Here is an 18,754-nt window from a genome sequence, read left to right as displayed (position 1 = left end):
AAAATACGTTTTCTCGAGGCATACTAGCTGCTGTTGCTAGCCACACTTCACAGTATTTTAGAAAGCACCAGAAATTAGAACGTTTCTTTTCTCACAAAAACGCAATTTTAACTTAAACCGTGCAACGGAACGTAAATAAAAATACAAGCAACTCAATCGCTAGCAAGACGAAACTTTTGTCACCTACGTTGTCTATGTAGTCCAAATATTGACTGATCCTTAGGGGTGGGAAAATAAATGATAAATAATAAATATATATATGAAAGAACAAAGGTTGTGCCCACCCAATAAGACAGACCAGGCTTGGTGATAATAATGTCTAAATATGATCTAGTATGTTTGTGGAAACCAGAAAACAAGTGCCGTGGAACTCAATTGTTAGATTTAACTTTATTGAAATCCAGATCAGAGAGATGGATAGAGATTTGGGAAGAGAGATGGGTAGAGATGATAGAGCGATTTACATTCATTCATTTAGCAGACGTTTTTATCCAAAGCGACTACCAAGAGAGAGCTTTACAAAGGGCATAGGTCACTGATAATAACAACAAGATAGCCCCAAAGCGTTGCGGGTAGCCAAAACAAGAAGCACACTTTGTGAACAACCCAAAAATAATTGCCAAAGGGAGGAACCATAAGACCATGTAGTTATGCAAGTTACAATTAAACAACATGAATCTCTAAGACAGTCAGTGTCTCTGATGGAGGTGGGGAGTTGGTTCCACCACTGGGGGGCCAGGCAGGAGAAGAGCTTGTGTTGAGACCGGGCGGTCTTGAGCGGTGGGACCACCAGGCGGTTGTCTGAAAAAGACCGTAAGTGGTGGGTGGCGGTGTTAGGCTGCAGGAGAGACTGGATGTAGTCGGGTGCAGTCCCGTTCATTACTCGGAAGGTCAGTATCAGGGTCTTGAATCTGATGCAGGCCGTGATGGGTAGCCAGTGGAGGGAGATGAGGAGTGGGGTAACGACGTAAGAGATGGATGATCTCATAAAGAGGACAGGACTGTTTGGAGGCTCCTCCTCCCTCCTCCTTCTCCCTTCCTGTAAGAACAAGGATGTTTGTGTTGGCACGAGTTGAATGAGACAGGCACACTCATACAGTACACGCACACAGTTACTCACACAGTAACCATGGTCACACCTAAAGTTACCGTGGTCACAAATATACACTATACCCTAACCCACCTATACACAGTTACCATGGGCGTAGTAGTCACACTTACACAGGAGACGTGGCTCTAGAGGCAGGTGGGTCTCGATTGTTCTTTAGACCTACGTGTCCCCTCTACCTCCAGTCCCACACGGGTGACACACCAGCACTGCCCTGTAGCGCCCCAGCACTGGGTGGGGAGGAACCCCCCGAGGAAGTCACACTGGGGGACGTAGGCTCCAGGAAGGTGGGCCACACTGGCATCCATCTGACACTGAGTCAGAGGGCAAACTGGAGAGGAGAGAGAGGTAGGGAGAGAGAGGTTGGGAGAAAGAGAGGTAGAGAGAGAGAGGTTGGGAGAAAGAGAAAGAGAAGTAGGGAGAGAGAGGTTGGGAGAGAGAGAGAGAGGTTGGGAGAGAGAGGTTGGGAGAGAGAGAGAGAGAGGTAGGGAGAGAGAGAGGTAGGGAGAGAGAGAGGTAGGGAGAGAGAGAGGTTGGGAGAAAGAGAGAGGTAGAGAGAGAGAGGTTGGGAGAAAGAGAGAGAGAGAGGTAGAGAGAGAGAGAGAGGTTGGGAGAAAGAGAGAGAAAGAATGAGTGAGCCGTTTTTAGCCAGCTACGTCATCAACAAGTTAACGGTTTGATGGAGCTGGTGGATGGTGTGTGAGTGAGCCCTCACACACACACACACACACACACACACACACACACACACACACACACACACACACCTGGGCAGCTGGGCCTTGGTTGTCCTGAAGGAGTCAGTGTCCCAGAGATGATGTCTCCATTATAGTTGACACACCAGCACTGCCCTGTAGCACCCCAGCACTGGGTAGTGAGAAACCGGCCTTGGGTGTCACACTGGGGGACGTAGGCTCCAGGGACCGGGGTCACACTGGCCCTCCACTGCTCACACCTGGTCTGAGGACGAACTGGAGAGAGAGAGAGGGAGGGAGAGAGGGAGGGAGGGAGGGAGGGAGGGAGGGAGGGAGGGAGGGAGGGAGAGGGAGGGAGGGAGGGAGGGAGGGAGGGAGGGAGAGGGAGAGGGAGAGGGAGAGGGAGGGAGGGAGGGAGGGAGGGAGGGAGGGAGGGAGGGAGGGAGGGAGGGAGGGAGGGAGGGAGGGAGGGAGGGAGGGAGGGAGGGAGGGAGGGAGGGAAGGAAGGAGGGAGGGAGGGAGGGAGGGAGGGAGGGAGATGCTTTATGCATGGGCACAGACTGAAAGAGCGACATGGAGTTGCCAGGTAACTAGAGGGTGGGGGTCGTATGGGGACCTGGAGGGGGGGGGTGTCAGGAGGAACGGCCGGACAACTGAACTGGAGCTGAGTTTAGTTACTGGACTGTACTGATCATGGATTGATTGATGGAAAAAGAAGAGATTGTTTTTACACAAGTCAATGACACACACACACACACACACCTGCACAGTTGGGTCTTGTTTGTCCTGGAGGAGTCAGTGTCCCAGGAACTGTTTCTCCTGCAGCGTTGACACACCAGCAGTACCTTGTAAAGCCAGAGCACTGGGTGGGGAGGAAATTGCCCTCTGAGTCACACTGGGGGACGTAGGTTCCAGGGGCAGTCTCTGCGGCGGTCCTTCTCTCCTCACACAAGGTCTGGGGACGATCTGTGGGGGGGGGGGGGGGGTGAGGAGGAGGGAGAGACAGAACATATGCAACAACCTCTTTTAATAAATCTATTTTTAGCAAGTGGACGGATTTAAATATTACTAAGTCCTCACACCTGTGCAGCTGTGTCTTTCTTGTCCCGCAGGAGTCACTGTCCCAGGGACCACTTCTCCAACAGGGGTGACACACCAGCACTGCCCTGTAGAGACCCGGCACTGGGTGGGGAAGAACTGTCCCTCGGCGTCACACTGGGGGATGTAGGCTCCAGGGAGGTGGGACACACTGGCCCTCCAGTGCTCACACCTGGTCAGAGGACGAACTGGGGAGAGAGAAATGGAGGGGTGGGTGTGGGGGGTTAGACACACTGATGTGTCTGGAGAAGGAAGAGTATTTGTATCCATGAGTCAATGACACACACACCTGGACAGGTGGGTCTTGGTTGTCCTGGAGAAGTGAGTGTCCCAGGGACCTCAACTCCAGCAGCGTTGACACACCAGCACTGCCCTGTAGGGCGGCACTGGGTGGGGAGGAACCTTCCCTCGGAGTCACACTGGGGGACGTAAGCTCCAGGGATGTTGGAAGCACTGGCCCTCAAACGTTCACAGCTAGTCTGAGAAAGACCTGGCAGGGAGGGGGATGTGGAAGGGGGAGAGAGAGAACACGCAACAACCTCCTTTAATAAACATATTTTTAGCCAGCTACGCTACAAACAAGCTAACATTTATGGCTTGGATGGGCAGTATTTTTACGTTAGCAAGTCCTCAAACACACCTGTACAGCTGGGTCTTGGTTGTCCTTGAGAAGTCAGTGTCCCAAGGATCACTTCTTCAGCACGGTTGATACACCAGCATTGCCCTGTAGCCTCCCAGCACTGGATGGGGAGGAACTGGCCCTGGGAGTCACACTGGGGTTGGAAGGATCCAGGGAGGTGGGACACACCGGCCCTCCACCACTCACACATGGTCAGAGGATGACCTGGAAGAGTGGGGGGGGAACCTGAGAGAGAGAGGAAGAGGGTGGGACAAAGAGCGTGGGCAACGCTACTTTCATTAATACTGCTCTAGTTTGATGGCGACGGAGGGCCTAATGCTAAATTACAGTTACCAGTGATTATCTCAACTGCATATTACCCCAATGATTAAATACATTCAGGTTGTACCCATTTTAAGTTTTAAATAAAATACTTAAGTAAATATATTGATATTTCAGTTCATAGAAAGGATTGACACACAGTGTTGAAATTAATGTGTGTCTCAGCAATCCTTTTGAATTTGAGGTCCAGTATTTCATACAGGCATCTGATAAAAAAAGGGTTAACTATTATTGAAATACTTAGATATCAGATTAATTGACAAATAAAGAAATAAAATGGTTCGATTAATTGCAAAAAATGTTTTACCTTAGGCAAAGAGAGCTGCATTAGACTAGACAGTACACTACTATTTTCACATCCCATACACCAGGGGGAGTGCCAGTTTACACAGGCTGATCATTGGCTGAGCAACAGGTGATAATGATTCACCTGGGAGCACTCGGGAGAAGGGAGTGGAACGACGTCAAGGCGGAGAGGTGGCAAGGCTCTCAAACCAGGACCGTACCTGCTGGGAAGTACTTTGCCTATCGGACATTTGGTTTGTTTCGTTTGTATGTGAACAACCACGCCTAGCGGCTACGACAGTGATAGTCGGCGCAGGGCCATTCGCCGGGGCTGGCCCAACAACGTAGCAAGGTAAGCTGGTAGACCACCTGGCTACTCACAGACACACCTAGCGTCGAACACCTCTCACTAACACGCCTACGCACCGCACACAGATTAGGGGATTCTCCGGTAGACAGCGGTATCCAGATATAGCCTAGTTAGCTATCAGGAGACCTTTTGTAACAATCCCAGTTACAAACACCTGCCATAGTCTGGAGAAGGAACAGATTGTTTTTACACAAGTCAATGACACACACACACCTGTGCAAGTGGGACTTGGTTGTCCTTGAGAAGTAAGTGTCCCAGGGACAACTTCTCCAGCAGGGGTGACACACCAGCACTGCCCTGTAGAGACCCGGCACTGGGTGGGGAGGAACTGGCCCTGGGCGTCACACTGGGGGACGTAGGCTCCAGGGAGGTGGGACACACTGGACCTCCACAGTTCACACCTGGTCAGAGGACGAACTGGGGAGAGAGAAATGGAGGGGTGGGTGTGGGGGGTTAGACACACTTTGATGTGTCTGGAGAAGAAAGAGTATTTGTATCCATGAGTCAATGACACACACACCTGGACAGGTGGGTCTTGGTTGTCCTGGAGAAGTGAGTGTCCCAGGGATCTCAACTCCAGCAGCGTTGACACACCAGCACTGCCCTGTAGGGCGGCACTGGGTGGGGACGAACCTGCCCTCGGAGTCACACTGGGGGACGTAAGCTCCAGGGACGTTGGCAGCACTGGCCCTCAAACGTTCACAGCTAGTCTGAGAAGGACCTGGCAGGGAGGGGGATGAGGAAGAGGGAGAGAGAACACGTAACAACCTCCTTTAATAAACATATTTTTAGCCAGCTATGTTCTGAACAAGCTAACATTTATGGCTTGGATGGGCAGTATTTTTACGTTAGCAAGTCCTCAAACACACCTGTACAGCTGGGTCTTGGTTGTCCTTGAGAAGTCAGTGTCCCAAGGATCACTTCTTCAGCACGGTTGATACACCAGCATTGCCCTGTAGCCTCCCAGCACTGGATGGGGAGGAACTGGCCCTGGGAGTCACACTGGGGTTGGAAGGATCCAGGGAGGTGGGACACACCGGCCCTCCACCACTCACACATGGTCAGAGGATGACCTGGAAGAGTGGGGGGGAACCTGAGAGAGAGAGGAAGAGGGTGGGACAAAGAGCGTGGGCAACGCTACTTTCATTAATACTGCTCTAGTTTGATGGCGACGGAGGGCCTAATGCTAAATTACAGTTACCAGTGATTATCTCAACTGCATATTACCCCAATGATTAAATACATTCAGGTTGTACCCATTTTAAGTTTTAAATAAAATACTTAAGTAAATATATTGATATTTCAGTTCATAGAAAGGATTGACACACAGTGTTGAAATTAATGTGTGTCTCAGCAATCCTTTTGAATTTGAGGTCCAGTATTTCATACAGGCATCTGATAAAAAAAGGGTTAACTATTATTGAAATACTTAGATATCAGATTAATTGACAAATAAAGAAATAAAATGGTTCGATTAATTGCAAAAAATGTTTTACCTTAGGCAAAGAGAGCTGCATTAGACTAGACAGTACACTACTATTTTCACATCCCATACACCAGGGGGAGTGCCAGTTTACACAGGCTGATCATTGGCTGAGCAACAGGTGATAATGATTCACCTGGGAGCACTCGGGAGAAGGGAGTGGAACGACGTCAAGGCGGAGAGGTGGCAAGGCTCTCAAACCAGGACCGTACCTGCTGGGAAGTACTTTGCCTATCGGACATTTGGTTTGTTTCGTTTGTATGTGAACAACCACGCCTAGCGGCTACGACAGTGATAGTCGGCGCAGGGCCATTCGCCGGGGCTGGCCCAACAACGTAGCAAGGTAAGCTGGTAGACCACCTGGCTACTCACAGACACACCTAGCGTCGAACACCTCTCACTAACACGCCTACGCACCGCACACAGATTAGGGGATTCTCCGGTAGACAGCGGTATCCAGATATAGCCTAGTTAGCTATCAGGAGACCTTTTGTAACAATCCCAGTTACAAACACCTGCCATAGTCTGGAGAAGGAACAGATTGTTTTTACACAAGTCAATGACACACACACACCTGTGCAAGTGGGACTTGGTTGTCCTTGAGAAGTAAGTGTCCCAGGGACAACTTCTCCAGCAGGGGTGACACACCAGCACTGCCCTGTAGAGACCCGGCACTGGGTGGGGAGGAACTGGCCCTGGGCGTCACACTGGGGGACGTAGGCTCCAGGGAGGTGGGACACACTGGACCTCCACAGTTCACACCTGGTCAGAGGACGAACTGGGGAGAGAGAAATGGAGGGGTGGGTGTGGGGGGTTAGACACACTTTGATGTGTCTGGAGAAGAAAGAGTATTTGTATCCATGAGTCAATGACACACACACCTGGACAGGTGGGTCTTGGTTGTCCTGGAGAAGTGAGTGTCCCAGGGATCTCAACTCCAGCAGCGTTGACACACCAGCACTGCCCTGTAGGGCGGCACTGGGTGGGGACGAACCTGCCCTCGGAGTCACACTGGGGGACGTAAGCTCCAGGGACGTTGGCAGCACTGGCCCTCAAACGTTCACAGCTAGTCTGAGAAGGACCTGGCAGGGAGGGGGATGAGGAAGAGGGAGAGAGAACACGTAACAACCTCCTTTAATAAACATATTTTTAGCCAGCTATGTTCTGAACAAGCTAACATTTATGGCTTGGATGGGCAGTATTTTTACGTTAGCAAGTCCTCAAACACACCTGTACAGCTGGGTCTTGGTTGTCCTTGAGAAGTCAGTGTCCCAAGGATCACTTCTTCAGCACGGTTGATACACCAGCATTGCCCTGTAGCCTCCCAGCACTGGATGGGGAGGAACTGGCCCTGGGAGTCACACTGGGGTTGGAAGGATCCAGGGAGGTGGGACACACCGGCCCTCCACCACTCACACATGGTCAGAGGATGACCTGGAAGAGTGGGGGGGGAACCTGAGAGAGAGAGGAAGAGGGTGGGACAAAGAGCGTGGGCAACGCTACTTTCATTAATACTGCTCTAGTTTGATGGCGACGGAGGGCCTAATGCTAAATTACAGTTACCAGTGATTATCTCAACTGCATATTACCCCAATGATTAAATACATTCAGGTTGTACCCATTTTAAGTTTTAAATAAAATACTTAAGTAAATATATTGATATTTCAGTTCATAGAAAGGATTGACACACAGTGTTGAAATTAATGTGTGTCTCAGCAATCCTTTTGAATTTGAGGTCCAGTATTTCATACAGGCATCTGATAAAAAAAGGGTTAACTATTATTGAAATACTTAGATATCAGATTAATTGACAAATAAAGAAATAAAATGGTTCGATTAATTGCAAAAAATGTTTTACCTTAGGCAAAGAGAGCTGCATTAGACTAGACAGTACACTACTATTTTCACATCCCATACACCAGGGGGAGTGCCAGTTTACACAGGCTGATCATTGGCTGAGCAACAGGTGATAATGATTCACCTGGGAGCACTCGGGAGAAGGGAGTGGAACGACGTCAAGGCGGAGAGGTGGCAAGGCTCTCGATCGGGCCCGTACCTGCTGGGAAGTGCTTTGCCTATCAGACATTTGGTTTTTTTTGTCTGTATGTGAACCACTATGCCTAGCGGCTACGACAGTGCTAGTCGGCGCAGGGCCATTCGCCGGAGTTGGCCCAACAATGTAACAAGGTAAGCTGGTACACCACCTGACCCCTCACAGACACACCTAGCGTTGAACACCTCTCACTAACACGCCTACGCACCGCACATCGATTAGGGGATTCTCCGGTAGACAGCGGTATCCAGATATAGCCTAGTTAGCTATCAGGAGACCTTTTGTAACAATCCCAGTTACAAACACCTGCCATAGTCTGGAGAAGTTACAGATTGTTTTCACACAGTCAATGACACACACACACCTGTGCAAGTGGGTCTTGGTTGTCCTTGAGAAGTAAGTGTCCCAGGGACCACTTCTCCAGCAGGGGTGACACACCAGCACTGCCCTGTAGAGACCCGGCACTGGGTGGGGAGGAACTGGCCCTGGGCGTCACACTGGGGGACGTAGGCTCCAGGGAGCTGGGACACACTGGACCTCCACAGTTCACACCTGGTCTGAGGACGATCTGGGAGAAAGGTGAGAAGGGAGAGAGAACACACGCAACAACCTCCTTCAATATTCATTGTTTTAGCCAGTTATGCCACTAGCAAGCTTCTAGTAATGGATTGGGTGGGCGGTATTTAAATGTTAACAAGTCCTTTAACCTTTAGAGGAGTGAGTTCTAAATGTTACCGACGCTGCCACAAGAGTGAGTTATTTTTTCAAAACGAAAGCTAGCTAGCTTTAGTTACCTTCCATTACCTAGCAACCTAGCATAATACTCGTAGAAATGCTACTACCTGCTAGTGTTACTTGTTAGCCTCCTAATTGTAAATTTTGAAGCCATACTATAGCGTTTGTCTTATAGTTTTTGTCTATCGGAAAATAGTCGGTTGGAATGTTCAGAATCACACGTGTGACGGTACTCTGTGGGGCCTGCTTTCGAACGATCACATGTGACGCTACTAATTAACGGGTTAAAAACACACACCTGCACAGCTGGGTCTTGGTTGTCCTTGAGGAGTCAGTGTACCAAGGACCACTTCTCCAGCAGCGTTGACACACCAGCATTGCCCTGTAGACTCCCAGCACTGGGTGGGGAGGAACTGGCCCTGGGAGTCACACTGGGGGACGTAGGCTCCAGGGACCGTCACACTGGCCCTCCACTGCTCACACAAGGTCTGGGGACGATCTGGAAGGGTGGGGACGTAGGGAGGATAGGGAGGGAGAACACCTGTGCAAGTGGGTCTTGGTTGTCCTTGAGAAGTAAGTGTCCCAGGGACCACTTCTCCTGCAGCGTTGACACACCAGCACTGCCCTGTAGAGACCCGGCACTGGGTGGGGAGGAACTGGCCCTGGGCGTCACACTGGGGGACGTAGGCTCCAGGGAGCTGGGACACACTGGACCTCCACAGTTCACACCTGGTCAGAGGACGAACTGGGAGAAAGGTGAGAAGGGAGAGAGAACACACGCAACAACCTCCTTAAATATTCATTGTTTTAGCCAGTTATGCCACTAGCAAGCTTCTAGTAATGGATTGGGTGAGCGATATTTGAATGTTAACAAGTCTTTTAAAAACACACACCTGCACAGCTGGGTCTTGGTTGTCCTTGGGGAGTCAGTGTACCAGGGACCACTTCTCCAGCAGCGTTGACACACCAGCATTGCCCTGTAGACTCCCAGCACTGGGTGGGGAGGAACTGGCCCTGGGAGTCACACTGGGGGACGTAGGTTCCAGGGGCAGTCTCTGCGGCGGTCCTTCTCTCCTCACACAAGGTCTGGGGACGATCTGTGGGGGGGGGGGGGGGGTGAGGAGGAGGGAGAGACAGAACATATGCAACAACCTCTTTTAATAAATCTATTTTTAGCAAGTGGACGGATTTAAATATTACTAAGTCCTCACACCTGTGCAGCTGTGTCTTTCTTGTCCCGCAGGAGTCACTGTCCCAGGGACCACTTCTCCAACAGGGGTGACACACCAGCACTGCCCTGTAGAGACCCGGCACTGGGTGGGGAAGAACTGTCCCTGGGCGTCACACTGGGGGATGTAGGCTCCAGGGAGGTGGGACACACTGGCCCTCCAGTGCTCACACCTGGTCAGAGGACGAACTGGGGAGAGAGAAATGGAGGGGTGGGTGTGGGGGGTTAGACACACTGATGTGTCTGGAGAAGGAAGAGTATTTGTATCCATGAGTCAATGACACACACACCTGGACAGGTGGGTCTTGGTTGTCCTGGAGAAGTGAGTGTCCCAGGGACCTCAACTCCAGCAGCGTTGACACACCAGCACTGCCCTGTAGGGCGGCACTGGGTGGGGAGGAACCTGCCCTCAGAGTCACACTGGGGGACGTAAGCTCCAGGGATGTTGGAAGCACTGGCCCTCAAACGTTCACAGCTAGTCTGAGAAAGACCTGGCAGGGAGGGGGATGTGGAAGGGGGAGAGAGAGAACACGCAACAACCTCCTTTAATAAACATATTTTTAGCCAGCTACGCTACAAACAAGCTAACATTTATGGCTTGGATGGGCAGTATTTTTATGTTAGCAAGTCCTCAAACACACCTGTACAGCTGGGTCTTGGTTGTCCTTGAGAAGTCAGTGTCCCAAGGATCACTTCTTCAGCACGGTTGATACACCAGCATTGCCCTGTAGCCTCCCAGCACTGGATGGGGAGGAACTGGCCCTGGGAGTCACACTGGGGTTGGAAGGATCCAGGGAGGTGGGACACACCGGCCCTCCACCACTCACACATGGTCAGAGGATGACCTGGAAGAGTGGGGGGGGAACCTGAGAGAGAGAGAGGAAGAGGGTGGGACAAAGAGCGTGGGCAACGCTACTTTCATTAATACTGCTCTAGTTTGATGGCGACGGAGGGCCTAATGCTAAAATACAGTTACCAGTGATTATGTCAACTGCATATTACCCCAATGATTAAATACATTCAGGTTGTACCCATTTTAAGTTTTACATAAAATACTTAAGTAAATATATACATATTTCAGTTCATGGAAAGGGTTGACAGACAGTGGTGAAATTAATGTGTGTCTCAGCAATCCTTTTGAATTTGAAGTCCAGTATTTCATACAGGCATCTAATAAAAAAAGGTTAACTGTTATTATAATACTTAGATGTTAGATTAATTGACAAATAAAGAAATACAATCGTTCGATTAATTGCTAAAACATCCCTAGTTACAAACACCTGCATGGGTCTGGAGAAGGAACAGATTGTTTTTACACAAGTCAATGACACACACACACACACACCTGTGCAAGTGGGTCTTGGTTGTCCTTGAGAAGTAAGTGTCCCAGGGACCACTTCTCCAGCAGGGGTGACACACCAGCACTGCCCTGTAGAGACCCGGCACTGGGTGGGGAGGAACTGGCCCTGGGCGTCACACTGGGGGACGTAGGCTCCAGGGAGCTGGGACACACTGGACCTCCACAGTTCACACCTGGTCTGAGGACGATCTGGGAGAAAGGTGAGAAGGGAGAGAGAACACACGCAACAACCTCCTTCAATATTCATTGTTTTAGCCAGTTATGCCACTAGCAAGCTTCTAGTAATGGATTGGGTGAGCGATATTTAAATGTTAACAAGTCCTTTAAAAACACACACCTGCACAGCTGGGTCTTGGTTGTCCTTGAGGAGTCAGTGTACCAGGGACCATTTCTCCAGCAGCGTTGACACACCAGCATTGCCCTGTAGACTCCCAGCACTGGGTGGGGAGGAACTGGCCCTGGGAGTCACACTGGGGGACGTAGGTTCCAGCAACCGTCGCGGTCACACTGGCCCTCCTCTGCTCACACAAGGTCAGAGGACGGACTGAGAGAGAGAGAGAGAGAGAGAAAGAGAGAGAGAGGATAAGAGAGAGCACTTGCAGCGCTCACTTCATAAAGACATCTCTAGTGTGATGGAGTGGAAGGGTGGTAATTACACAGGGATAGTTAAACCCACTACTGGGTCACACACACCCACATGCGTCTGCAGAGGGAAGAGGGTGTGTGTTCATGAGTCAATAACACACACACACCTGCACAGTTAGGTCTTGGTTGTCCTGGAGGAGTACGTGTCCCCGGTACCTCCTGTCCTGCAGCGTTGACGCACCAGCAGTACCCTGTAGCCTCCCAGCACTGGGTGGGGAGGTAGTTGCCCTGGGGGTCACACTGGGACAGGAAGGCTCCAGGGACGGTCACACTGGCCTCTCTCTGACATTGAGTGTGAGGGCCTGTGATCACTGGTACACACACTGTAGAGACTGGAGAGGGACAGAGATGGACCAAGACAATAACACTGGGGGTTAGCACACTAGCTCTCCACTCACAGGTAGAAGACAAGCTGGGGAGAGGGGGTGATGCAGGTATGGTCAACATAAAACCTACACGGTTTATAGTTCTCTAGCATGTTCAGTGTGTGTGTGTGTGTGTGTGTGTGTGTGTGTGTGTGTGTGTGTGTGTATTACCTTCAGGTGGCATTTGCCCCAGAGTCAGAGTAGTGCAGAGCAGCAGACACAGGGTGAACATCATGTTCATGATGACAGGAGAAGATCCTGGACACCAGAGTACACTGGAACAACACCACACCTGAAGAGACAAGCAGAGACCTCTTAACCAGCAGGACACAGCAGACAAGCAGAGACCTCTTAACCAGCAGGACACAGCAGACAAGCAGAGACCTCTTAACCAGCAGGACACAGCAGACAAGCAGAGACCTCTTAACCAGCAGGACACAGCAGACAAGCAGAGACCTCTTAACCAGCAGGACACAGCAGACAAGCAGAGACCTCTTAACCAGCAGGACACAGCAGACAAGCAGAGACCTCTTAACCAGCAGGACACAACAGACAAGCAGAGACCTCTTAACCAGCAGGACACAGCAGTCAAGCAGAGACCTCTTAACCAGCAGGACACAGCAGACAAGCAGAGACCTCTTAACCAGCAGGACACAGCAGACAAGCAGAGACCTCTTAACCAGCAGGACACAGCAGACAAGCAGAGACCTCTTAACCAGCAGGACACAGCAGACAAGCAGAGACCTCTTAACCAGCAGGACACAGCAGACAAGCAGAGACCTCTTAACCAGCAGGACACAGCAGACAAGCAGAGACCTCTTAACCAGCAGGACACAGCAGACAAGCAGAGACCTCTTAACCAGCAGGACACAGCAGACAAGCAGAGACCTCTTAACCAGCAGGACACAGCAGACAAGCAGAGACCTCTTAACCAGCAGGACACAGCAGACAAGCAGAGACCTCTTAACCAGCAGGACACAGCAGACAAGCAGAGACCTCTTAACCAGCAGGACACAGCAGACAAGCAGAGACCTCTTAACCAGCAGGACACAGCAGACAAGCAGAGACCTCTTAACCAGCAGGACACAGCAGACAAGCAGAGACCTCTTAACCAGCAGGACACAGCAGACAAGCAGAGACCTCTTAACCAGCAGGACACAGCAGACAAGCAGAGACCTCTTAACCAGCAGGACACAGCAGACAAGCAGAGACCTCTTAACCAGCAGGACACAGCAGACAAGCAGAGACCTCTTAACCAGCAGGACACAGCAGACAAGCAGAGACCTCTTAACCAGCAGGACACAGCAGACAAGCAGAGACCTCTTAACCAGCAGGACACAGCAGACAAGCAGAGACCTCTTAACCAGCAGGACACAGCAGACAAGCAGAGACCTCTTAACCAGCAGGACACAGCAGACAAGCAGAGACCTCTTAACCAGCAGGACACAGCAGACAAGCAGAGACCTCTTAACCAGCAGGACACAGCAGACAAGCAGAGACCTCTTAACCAGCAGGACACAGCAGACAAGCAGAGACATCTTAACCAGCAGGACACAGCAGACAAGCAGAGACCTCTTAACCAGCAGGACACAACAGACAAGCAGAGACCTCTGTACCAGCAGGACACAGCAGACAAGCAGAGACCTCTTAACCAGCAGGACACGGCAGACAAACAGAGACCTCTTAACCAGCAGGACACGGCAGACAAACAGAGACCTCTGTACCAGCAGGACACAGCAGACAAGCAGAGACCTCTTAACCAGCAGGACACAACAGACAAGCAGAGACCTCTGTACCAGCAGGACACAGCAGACAAGCAGAGACCTCTTAACCAGCAGGACACGGCAGACAAGCAGAGACCTCTGTACCAGCAGGACACAACAGACAAGCAGAGACCTCTTTACCAGCAGGACACAGCAGACAAGCAGAGACCTCTGTACCAGCAGGACACAACAGACAAGCAGAGACCTCTGTACCAGCAGGACATAACAGACAAGCAGAGACCTCTGTACCAGCAGGACACAACAGACAAGCAGAGACCTCTTAACCAGCAGGACACAACAGACAAGCAGAGACCTCTGTACCAGCAGGACACAACAGACAAGCACAGACCTCTTAACCAGCAGGACACAACAGACAAGCAGAGACCTCTGTACCAGCAGTACACAACAGACAAGCAGAGACCTCTTAACCAGCAGGACACAGCAGACAAGCAGAGACCTCTGTACCAGCAGGACACAGCAGCAGCCTAGATACCACAGTATTGGAACGTCCTGCAGATTCACTCTCTTTATTCAGTGAACTTCAGCACTAACAGGGCAGCTGGGACAGGTCGTGCCACAACAGGTCGAGGTCCACCTGCAGTCAGGGCGACCTTCGAAGGGCTCCACATGTCAGGGCACACAATAGTTTTTTTCCCCAATGTAGTTCAGTGTAGTACAGTGAAATACATGTGTAAATAGTCAAGTAAGTTCACATATAAAGCATATTTTAAAAAAGCCAATTCTGACCAAAGTGCTGTAGAAAAAATACTGTAAACCAACAAAGAAAATGTAATAATAGTACGTTACATTTTACATTTATTCATTTAGCAGATGCTTTTATCCAAAGCGACTTCCAAGAGAGAGCTTTACAAAATGTATATAGCGCTTTTAAAGGTACTCAAAGTCTCCTTACAGAGTCCAGCAATCAATCAGACCCAGTCAAACCAGTGGTGGAACGGAAACATGGCTGCCAATCAGCCCCTACGGCCCCTCCAACCACCACCAACATTCGATACCAACATTCATTCACATTCATACAATGCACGTCTTTATGATTTGTTACTTACTTGATTTGGTGTCACACATGAGGCTTGTATAGTTTTTGGTCAGCCTACTGGAGATGACATAGACATGAGAGATGATGCCAGAACTTTACTGCTTTAAAAAAAAAAAAAAAAATCTATAGAAATTATTTTCCTATGTGTTTGCAGCTCTCAGGCTATCAGACTATCTTGCCCTACAACAACCTTCCCCCTCCACAACAGAGCATGTGTATTTGCACAGTGATATAAGAGCAAAGCTCAGTATATTTCTACAGCAATGTAGAAAACAATTATATCAACAATGTTTTCGATTATAATTCTTCTCCTTTAAAGTCAAAGTCAAAGAGATATTTATTTATTTATTTAGAGTATTTATTATTATTATAACTTTGTTTATCATCAAAGCAGGTGCCGTACCCAGAAGCGATGCAGCCAATCTGCAGAGAGCTTTAACAAACGTGCCAAACTTCTAGTCTCCTCAAGAAAAGGTGCTTTAAAGATGTTGCTCCTTATGGAATATGTGGGGAGTACAGGAGTGCCGTATAGGGGGGAAAGGTAGGACGATTCTTAGGGCCCCTGACTGACAGGGGCCCCAAAAAATTGAAAAACTAATAGAAATGATGTCATATATAAGTATATATTTTCTTTTCCATGGGGCCCAAAATTCCTGGCAGCGCACCTGGGGTCTGTATCTTGTTGTGTGTGCGTGTTAATGCTGTATTATAACCTCGCTATAGGTATGAGTTGTGTGTGCGTGTTTATACTGTATTATAACCTCGTTATACGTATGAGTTGAGTATGTGTACTGAAACTTCCCGAGATTTGTTTATGTTTTTTTATTATTATTTAACTTTACATAAAACATTTTTTTGTTGATTTTATTTTACATTTTATGTTATTTTATAGAAAAATAAAATGGAAAAAAAGGACACTTTCTCGTCCGTTATTCTTTAAAGAAATCGCTTTGGCTTTTATGCAGTCAATGGTGATAATATCCTGTTCCCTCCACTAGGGGACAGCATCGATACACTAATCCAAGGGTCTCTAACTACGGCCCGCAGGGCGAATACGGCCCGCCAACACATTTGGACCGGCCCTCTGAACAATGCCAGTTTAAAAAAATAATAATAATAAATTATATGAAGAAAGAAAAAATATATATATACATATTCGGTAGATCTTTTGATTTCAATAGCAATGAATATGAAAAAAGTTATTCACAATATTAATAACGCTCTTTTAATAGGCTGTATATATCCTTTGATATGTACGAATGTACGGTGCATAACATAGTAATAAACTAATCTAGCATAATAAATACATTTAAAATCGTAATAGAATCTCCACAATAATACTGGTAGTTGCACCACTTATTTTCTGTTCTCATCCGGCCCCTCATTAAAGAAAGGAAAATTATCTGGCCGTCGCAGACAAAAGTTTGGGGACTCCTGCACTAATCTGTCAGACCGACGGTCAATCGTTAACTTCAGATAAACTCAATGTGGACACAGGATCCAGGTTTACTTGCTTAGATAGATTTCTTACTCTATATTAATATGCAGCTATAAATTAATAAACTAACTATAATCACACTACAATCAGACACAAGCACTCTTATTACTTAGTAAAAACAATCCTAAGTATGTAACTGTTGTATAAAAGAAATAAACCATTGGAGGGGTGATACATAAAAAGGGTTGTGGTGATGGACACCATTCCACATGCTGGTGATACACAACACCCGAGTGGTTTCATGCTTTGATAGACTTTTAATAGAGATATAAGTGCAGTAACACAACAGGCTTGTGTGATGAATAAGTCTACATATGATCTAGAAAATATTTTTTTGTGAAGAAAAACAAGTGCAGTGGAATCATTTTGGTTGATTTAACTTTATTGAATACCAGATCAGTGAGATGGATAGACAGATAGTTTGAGAGATAGATAGAGATGGATAGAGATGGATAGAGATGGATAGAGAGATGGATAGAGAGATGATAAAGAGATGGATAGAGAGATGGATGATCTCACGAGGACAGGCAGTAACGGCTCTTCCTCCCCGTCCAGATAAAGTTACACAGTGGCCATGGTTACCTTCCTGTAAGAACAAGGACGTTTGTGTTGGCATGAGTTGAATGAGACAGGCACATACAGACAGTGAACGCACAGTCAAGCAGTTGCTCATCTACACAGTCACCATGGTTCTAGACGCAGGAGGGTCTGAGGTGTCCTGGAGGAGTTTGTGTCCCAGGGATGGCTTCTCCAGCAGGGGTGAAACAGCCACAATAACCTGAAGAATCCGAGGATGTTCTCCAACACTGGGTGGGCTGGAACTGGCCCTGGGGGTCACACTGAGGGACAAGAGCCCCCGGGAGGGGCGACACACTGTTCCTCCATAGCTGACAGAAGGTCAGCGGAACAGCTGGAGAGAGAGAGAGAGAGAGAGAGAGAGAGAGAGAGAGAGAAGGAGAGACAGAGAGAGACAGAGAGAGAGAGAGAAAGAGAGAGAGAGAGAGAGAGAGAGAGAGAGAGAGAGGGAGAGAGAGAGAGAGAGGGAGAGAGAGAGAGAGAGAGAGAGAGAGAGAGAGAGAGAGAGAGAGAGAGAGAGGGAGGGAGAGAGAGAGAGAGAGAGAGAGAGGGAGAGAGAGAGGGAGAGAGGGAGAGAGGGAGAGAGGGAGAGAGAGAGAGAGAGAGAGAGAGAGAGAGAGAGAGAGAGGGAGAGAGAGAGGGAGAGAGGGAGAGAGGGAGAGAGGGAGAGAGAGAGAGAGAGAGAGAGAGAGAGGGAGAGAGAGAGGGAGAGAGGGAGAGAGGGAGAGAGAGAGAGAGAGAGAGAGAGAGAGGGAGAGAGAGAGAGAGAGAGAGAGAGAGAGAGAGTGAAAATTCACACCCACAATCAATCTCCTTTTATAAACAGGACTTTCCCCCACGCTACACCAAGCGAACAGTCTGATTGATGGGGAGGGTGTATGTATACAGAGTCATTTCTCAAACATACATCTCCCACTCTTCACCAGTGTTCTGCACATTCATACCTCTCATGAACTCGTTCAAAGTTCAGTTCATACAAGTAAATATGAATCGTTCACGTTGATAGTTCACCATTTGAATTCTGAACGCGTTCATAGTTCAGCTCATTTCATAGTTTAAATGCGGAAAGTGAGAATGAAATACTAAATATTTCCGAGGCTCCCACCAGAGTGAGTTATTTTTCAGAAACGGAAGTTAGCCAGCTGTAGTTAGCTTCCGTTACCTAGCAACCTAGCGTTGCTTGTTTGTTCTACATGTGTGTGCAATGAATCATGGGTAACGTGGTGCGAAGTCGAGTTAGTTGGTTTAGGTTAGGGGTTAGGCTACATAGCGAACATTTTACGGGCACTGAGCAACGACATGGTGCAACCATTCGATTTAGACACGGTCTCTCCTCAGGAGAAGGAAAACATTCCTTAACGTTTTAGCTAGACCTCAGATAATATGAACGTGTTCGCCGTTCAATTCATTATTTGTCATTAAGATTCGTTCAGTTCATCGTTCTCATAAAAATGAACGTGTTCAATGCACAACA

The 18,754-nt window shown here is 48.7% G+C and overlaps 3 protein-coding genes across 3 annotated transcripts in view; all 3 read right to left on the bottom strand.

Annotated features, from left to right (window-relative positions):
• Nucleotides 1-375: 375 nt before the first annotated feature.
• LOC146221625 (thyroglobulin-like) lies at nt 376-5,601 on the bottom strand. Its single transcript, XM_084691047.1, has 10 exons — nt 5,387-5,601; nt 5,038-5,238; nt 4,731-4,934; nt 3,542-3,766; nt 3,191-3,391; nt 2,886-3,089; nt 2,566-2,769; nt 1,876-2,079; nt 1,222-1,439; nt 376-1,039 (listed from the first exon to the last, which is right to left on the bottom strand). Exons 1-9 carry the CDS (start codon nt 5,574-5,576, stop codon nt 1,237-1,239), a joined length of 1,836 nt encoding a protein of 611 aa, XP_084547173.1. The 5' UTR covers nt 5,577-5,601; the 3' UTR covers nt 376-1,039; nt 1,222-1,236.
• An 851-nt stretch (nt 5,602-6,452) lies between these two features.
• LOC146221624 (thyroglobulin-like) lies at nt 6,453-14,327 on the bottom strand. Its single transcript, XM_084691038.1, has 14 exons — nt 14,283-14,327; nt 12,558-12,678; nt 12,129-12,353; nt 11,714-11,920; nt 11,362-11,565; nt 10,658-10,882; nt 10,307-10,507; nt 10,002-10,205; nt 9,682-9,885; nt 9,087-9,533; nt 8,418-8,621; nt 7,231-7,455; nt 6,882-7,082; nt 6,453-6,778 (listed from the first exon to the last, which is right to left on the bottom strand). The coding sequence occupies exons 2-14, from the start codon at nt 12,625-12,627 to the stop codon at nt 6,468-6,470; spliced, it is 2,928 nt and encodes a 975-aa protein (XP_084547164.1). The 5' UTR covers nt 12,628-12,678; nt 14,283-14,327; the 3' UTR covers nt 6,453-6,467.
• A 2,741-nt stretch (nt 14,328-17,068) lies between these two features.
• Nucleotides 17,069-18,754, bottom strand: part of LOC146221623 (equistatin-like) — a 10,453-nt gene continuing 8,767 nt past the window's right edge. Inside the window, exons 6-7 of the mRNA XM_084691084.1 lie at nt 17,390-17,614; nt 17,069-17,290 (exon numbers count right to left, since the gene is read on the bottom strand). Of these exons, the coding sequence (XP_084547210.1) occupies nt 17,397-17,614 (218 nt within the window). The 3' untranslated portion in view covers nt 17,069-17,290; nt 17,390-17,396. The remainder of the gene's footprint in view (nt 17,291-17,389; nt 17,615-18,754) is intronic.

Source organism: Hypomesus nipponensis, chromosome 25 (assembly GCF_054491055.1).
Source record: "Hypomesus nipponensis isolate SF chromosome 25, ASM5449105v1, whole genome shotgun sequence".
Taxonomy (NCBI): Eukaryota; Metazoa; Chordata; class Actinopteri; order Osmeriformes; family Osmeridae; genus Hypomesus; species Hypomesus nipponensis.
The sequence above is the reverse complement of the archived record's forward strand: the minus strand, read 5'-3'. Positions and strand labels throughout refer to the sequence as shown.

What these genes read in the sequence shown, in the direction of transcription:
- LOC146221625 (XM_084691047.1), bottom strand. Translation starts at nt 5,576, where the DNA reads ATGTGTGAGTGGTGGAGGGCCGGTGTGTCCCACCTCCCTGGATCCTTC. An exon ending in AACAAGACCCAACTGTGCAG is followed by an intron (nt 2,080 to 2,565) that starts GTGTGTGTGTGT and finishes CTCTCTCTCCAG; the next exon opens with TTCGTCCTCAGACCAGGTGT. An exon ending in ACCAAGGCCCAGCTGCCCAG is followed by an intron (nt 1,440 to 1,875) that starts GTGTGTGTGTGT and finishes TCTCCTCTCCAG; the next exon opens with TTTGCCCTCTGACTCAGTGT.
- LOC146221624 (XM_084691038.1), bottom strand. Translation starts at nt 12,627, where the DNA reads ATGAACATGATGTTCACCCTGTGTCTGCTGCTCTGCACTACTCTGACT. An exon ending in ACCAAGACCCAGCTGTGCAG is followed by an intron (nt 9,534 to 9,681) that starts GTGTGTGTTTTT and finishes CCTTTCTCCCAG; the next exon opens with TTCGTCCTCTGACCAGGTGT. An exon ending in ACCAAGACCCACCTGTCCAG is followed by an intron (nt 6,779 to 6,881) that starts GTGTGTGTGTCA and finishes CTCTCTCCCCAG; the next exon opens with TTCGTCCTCTGACCAGGTGT.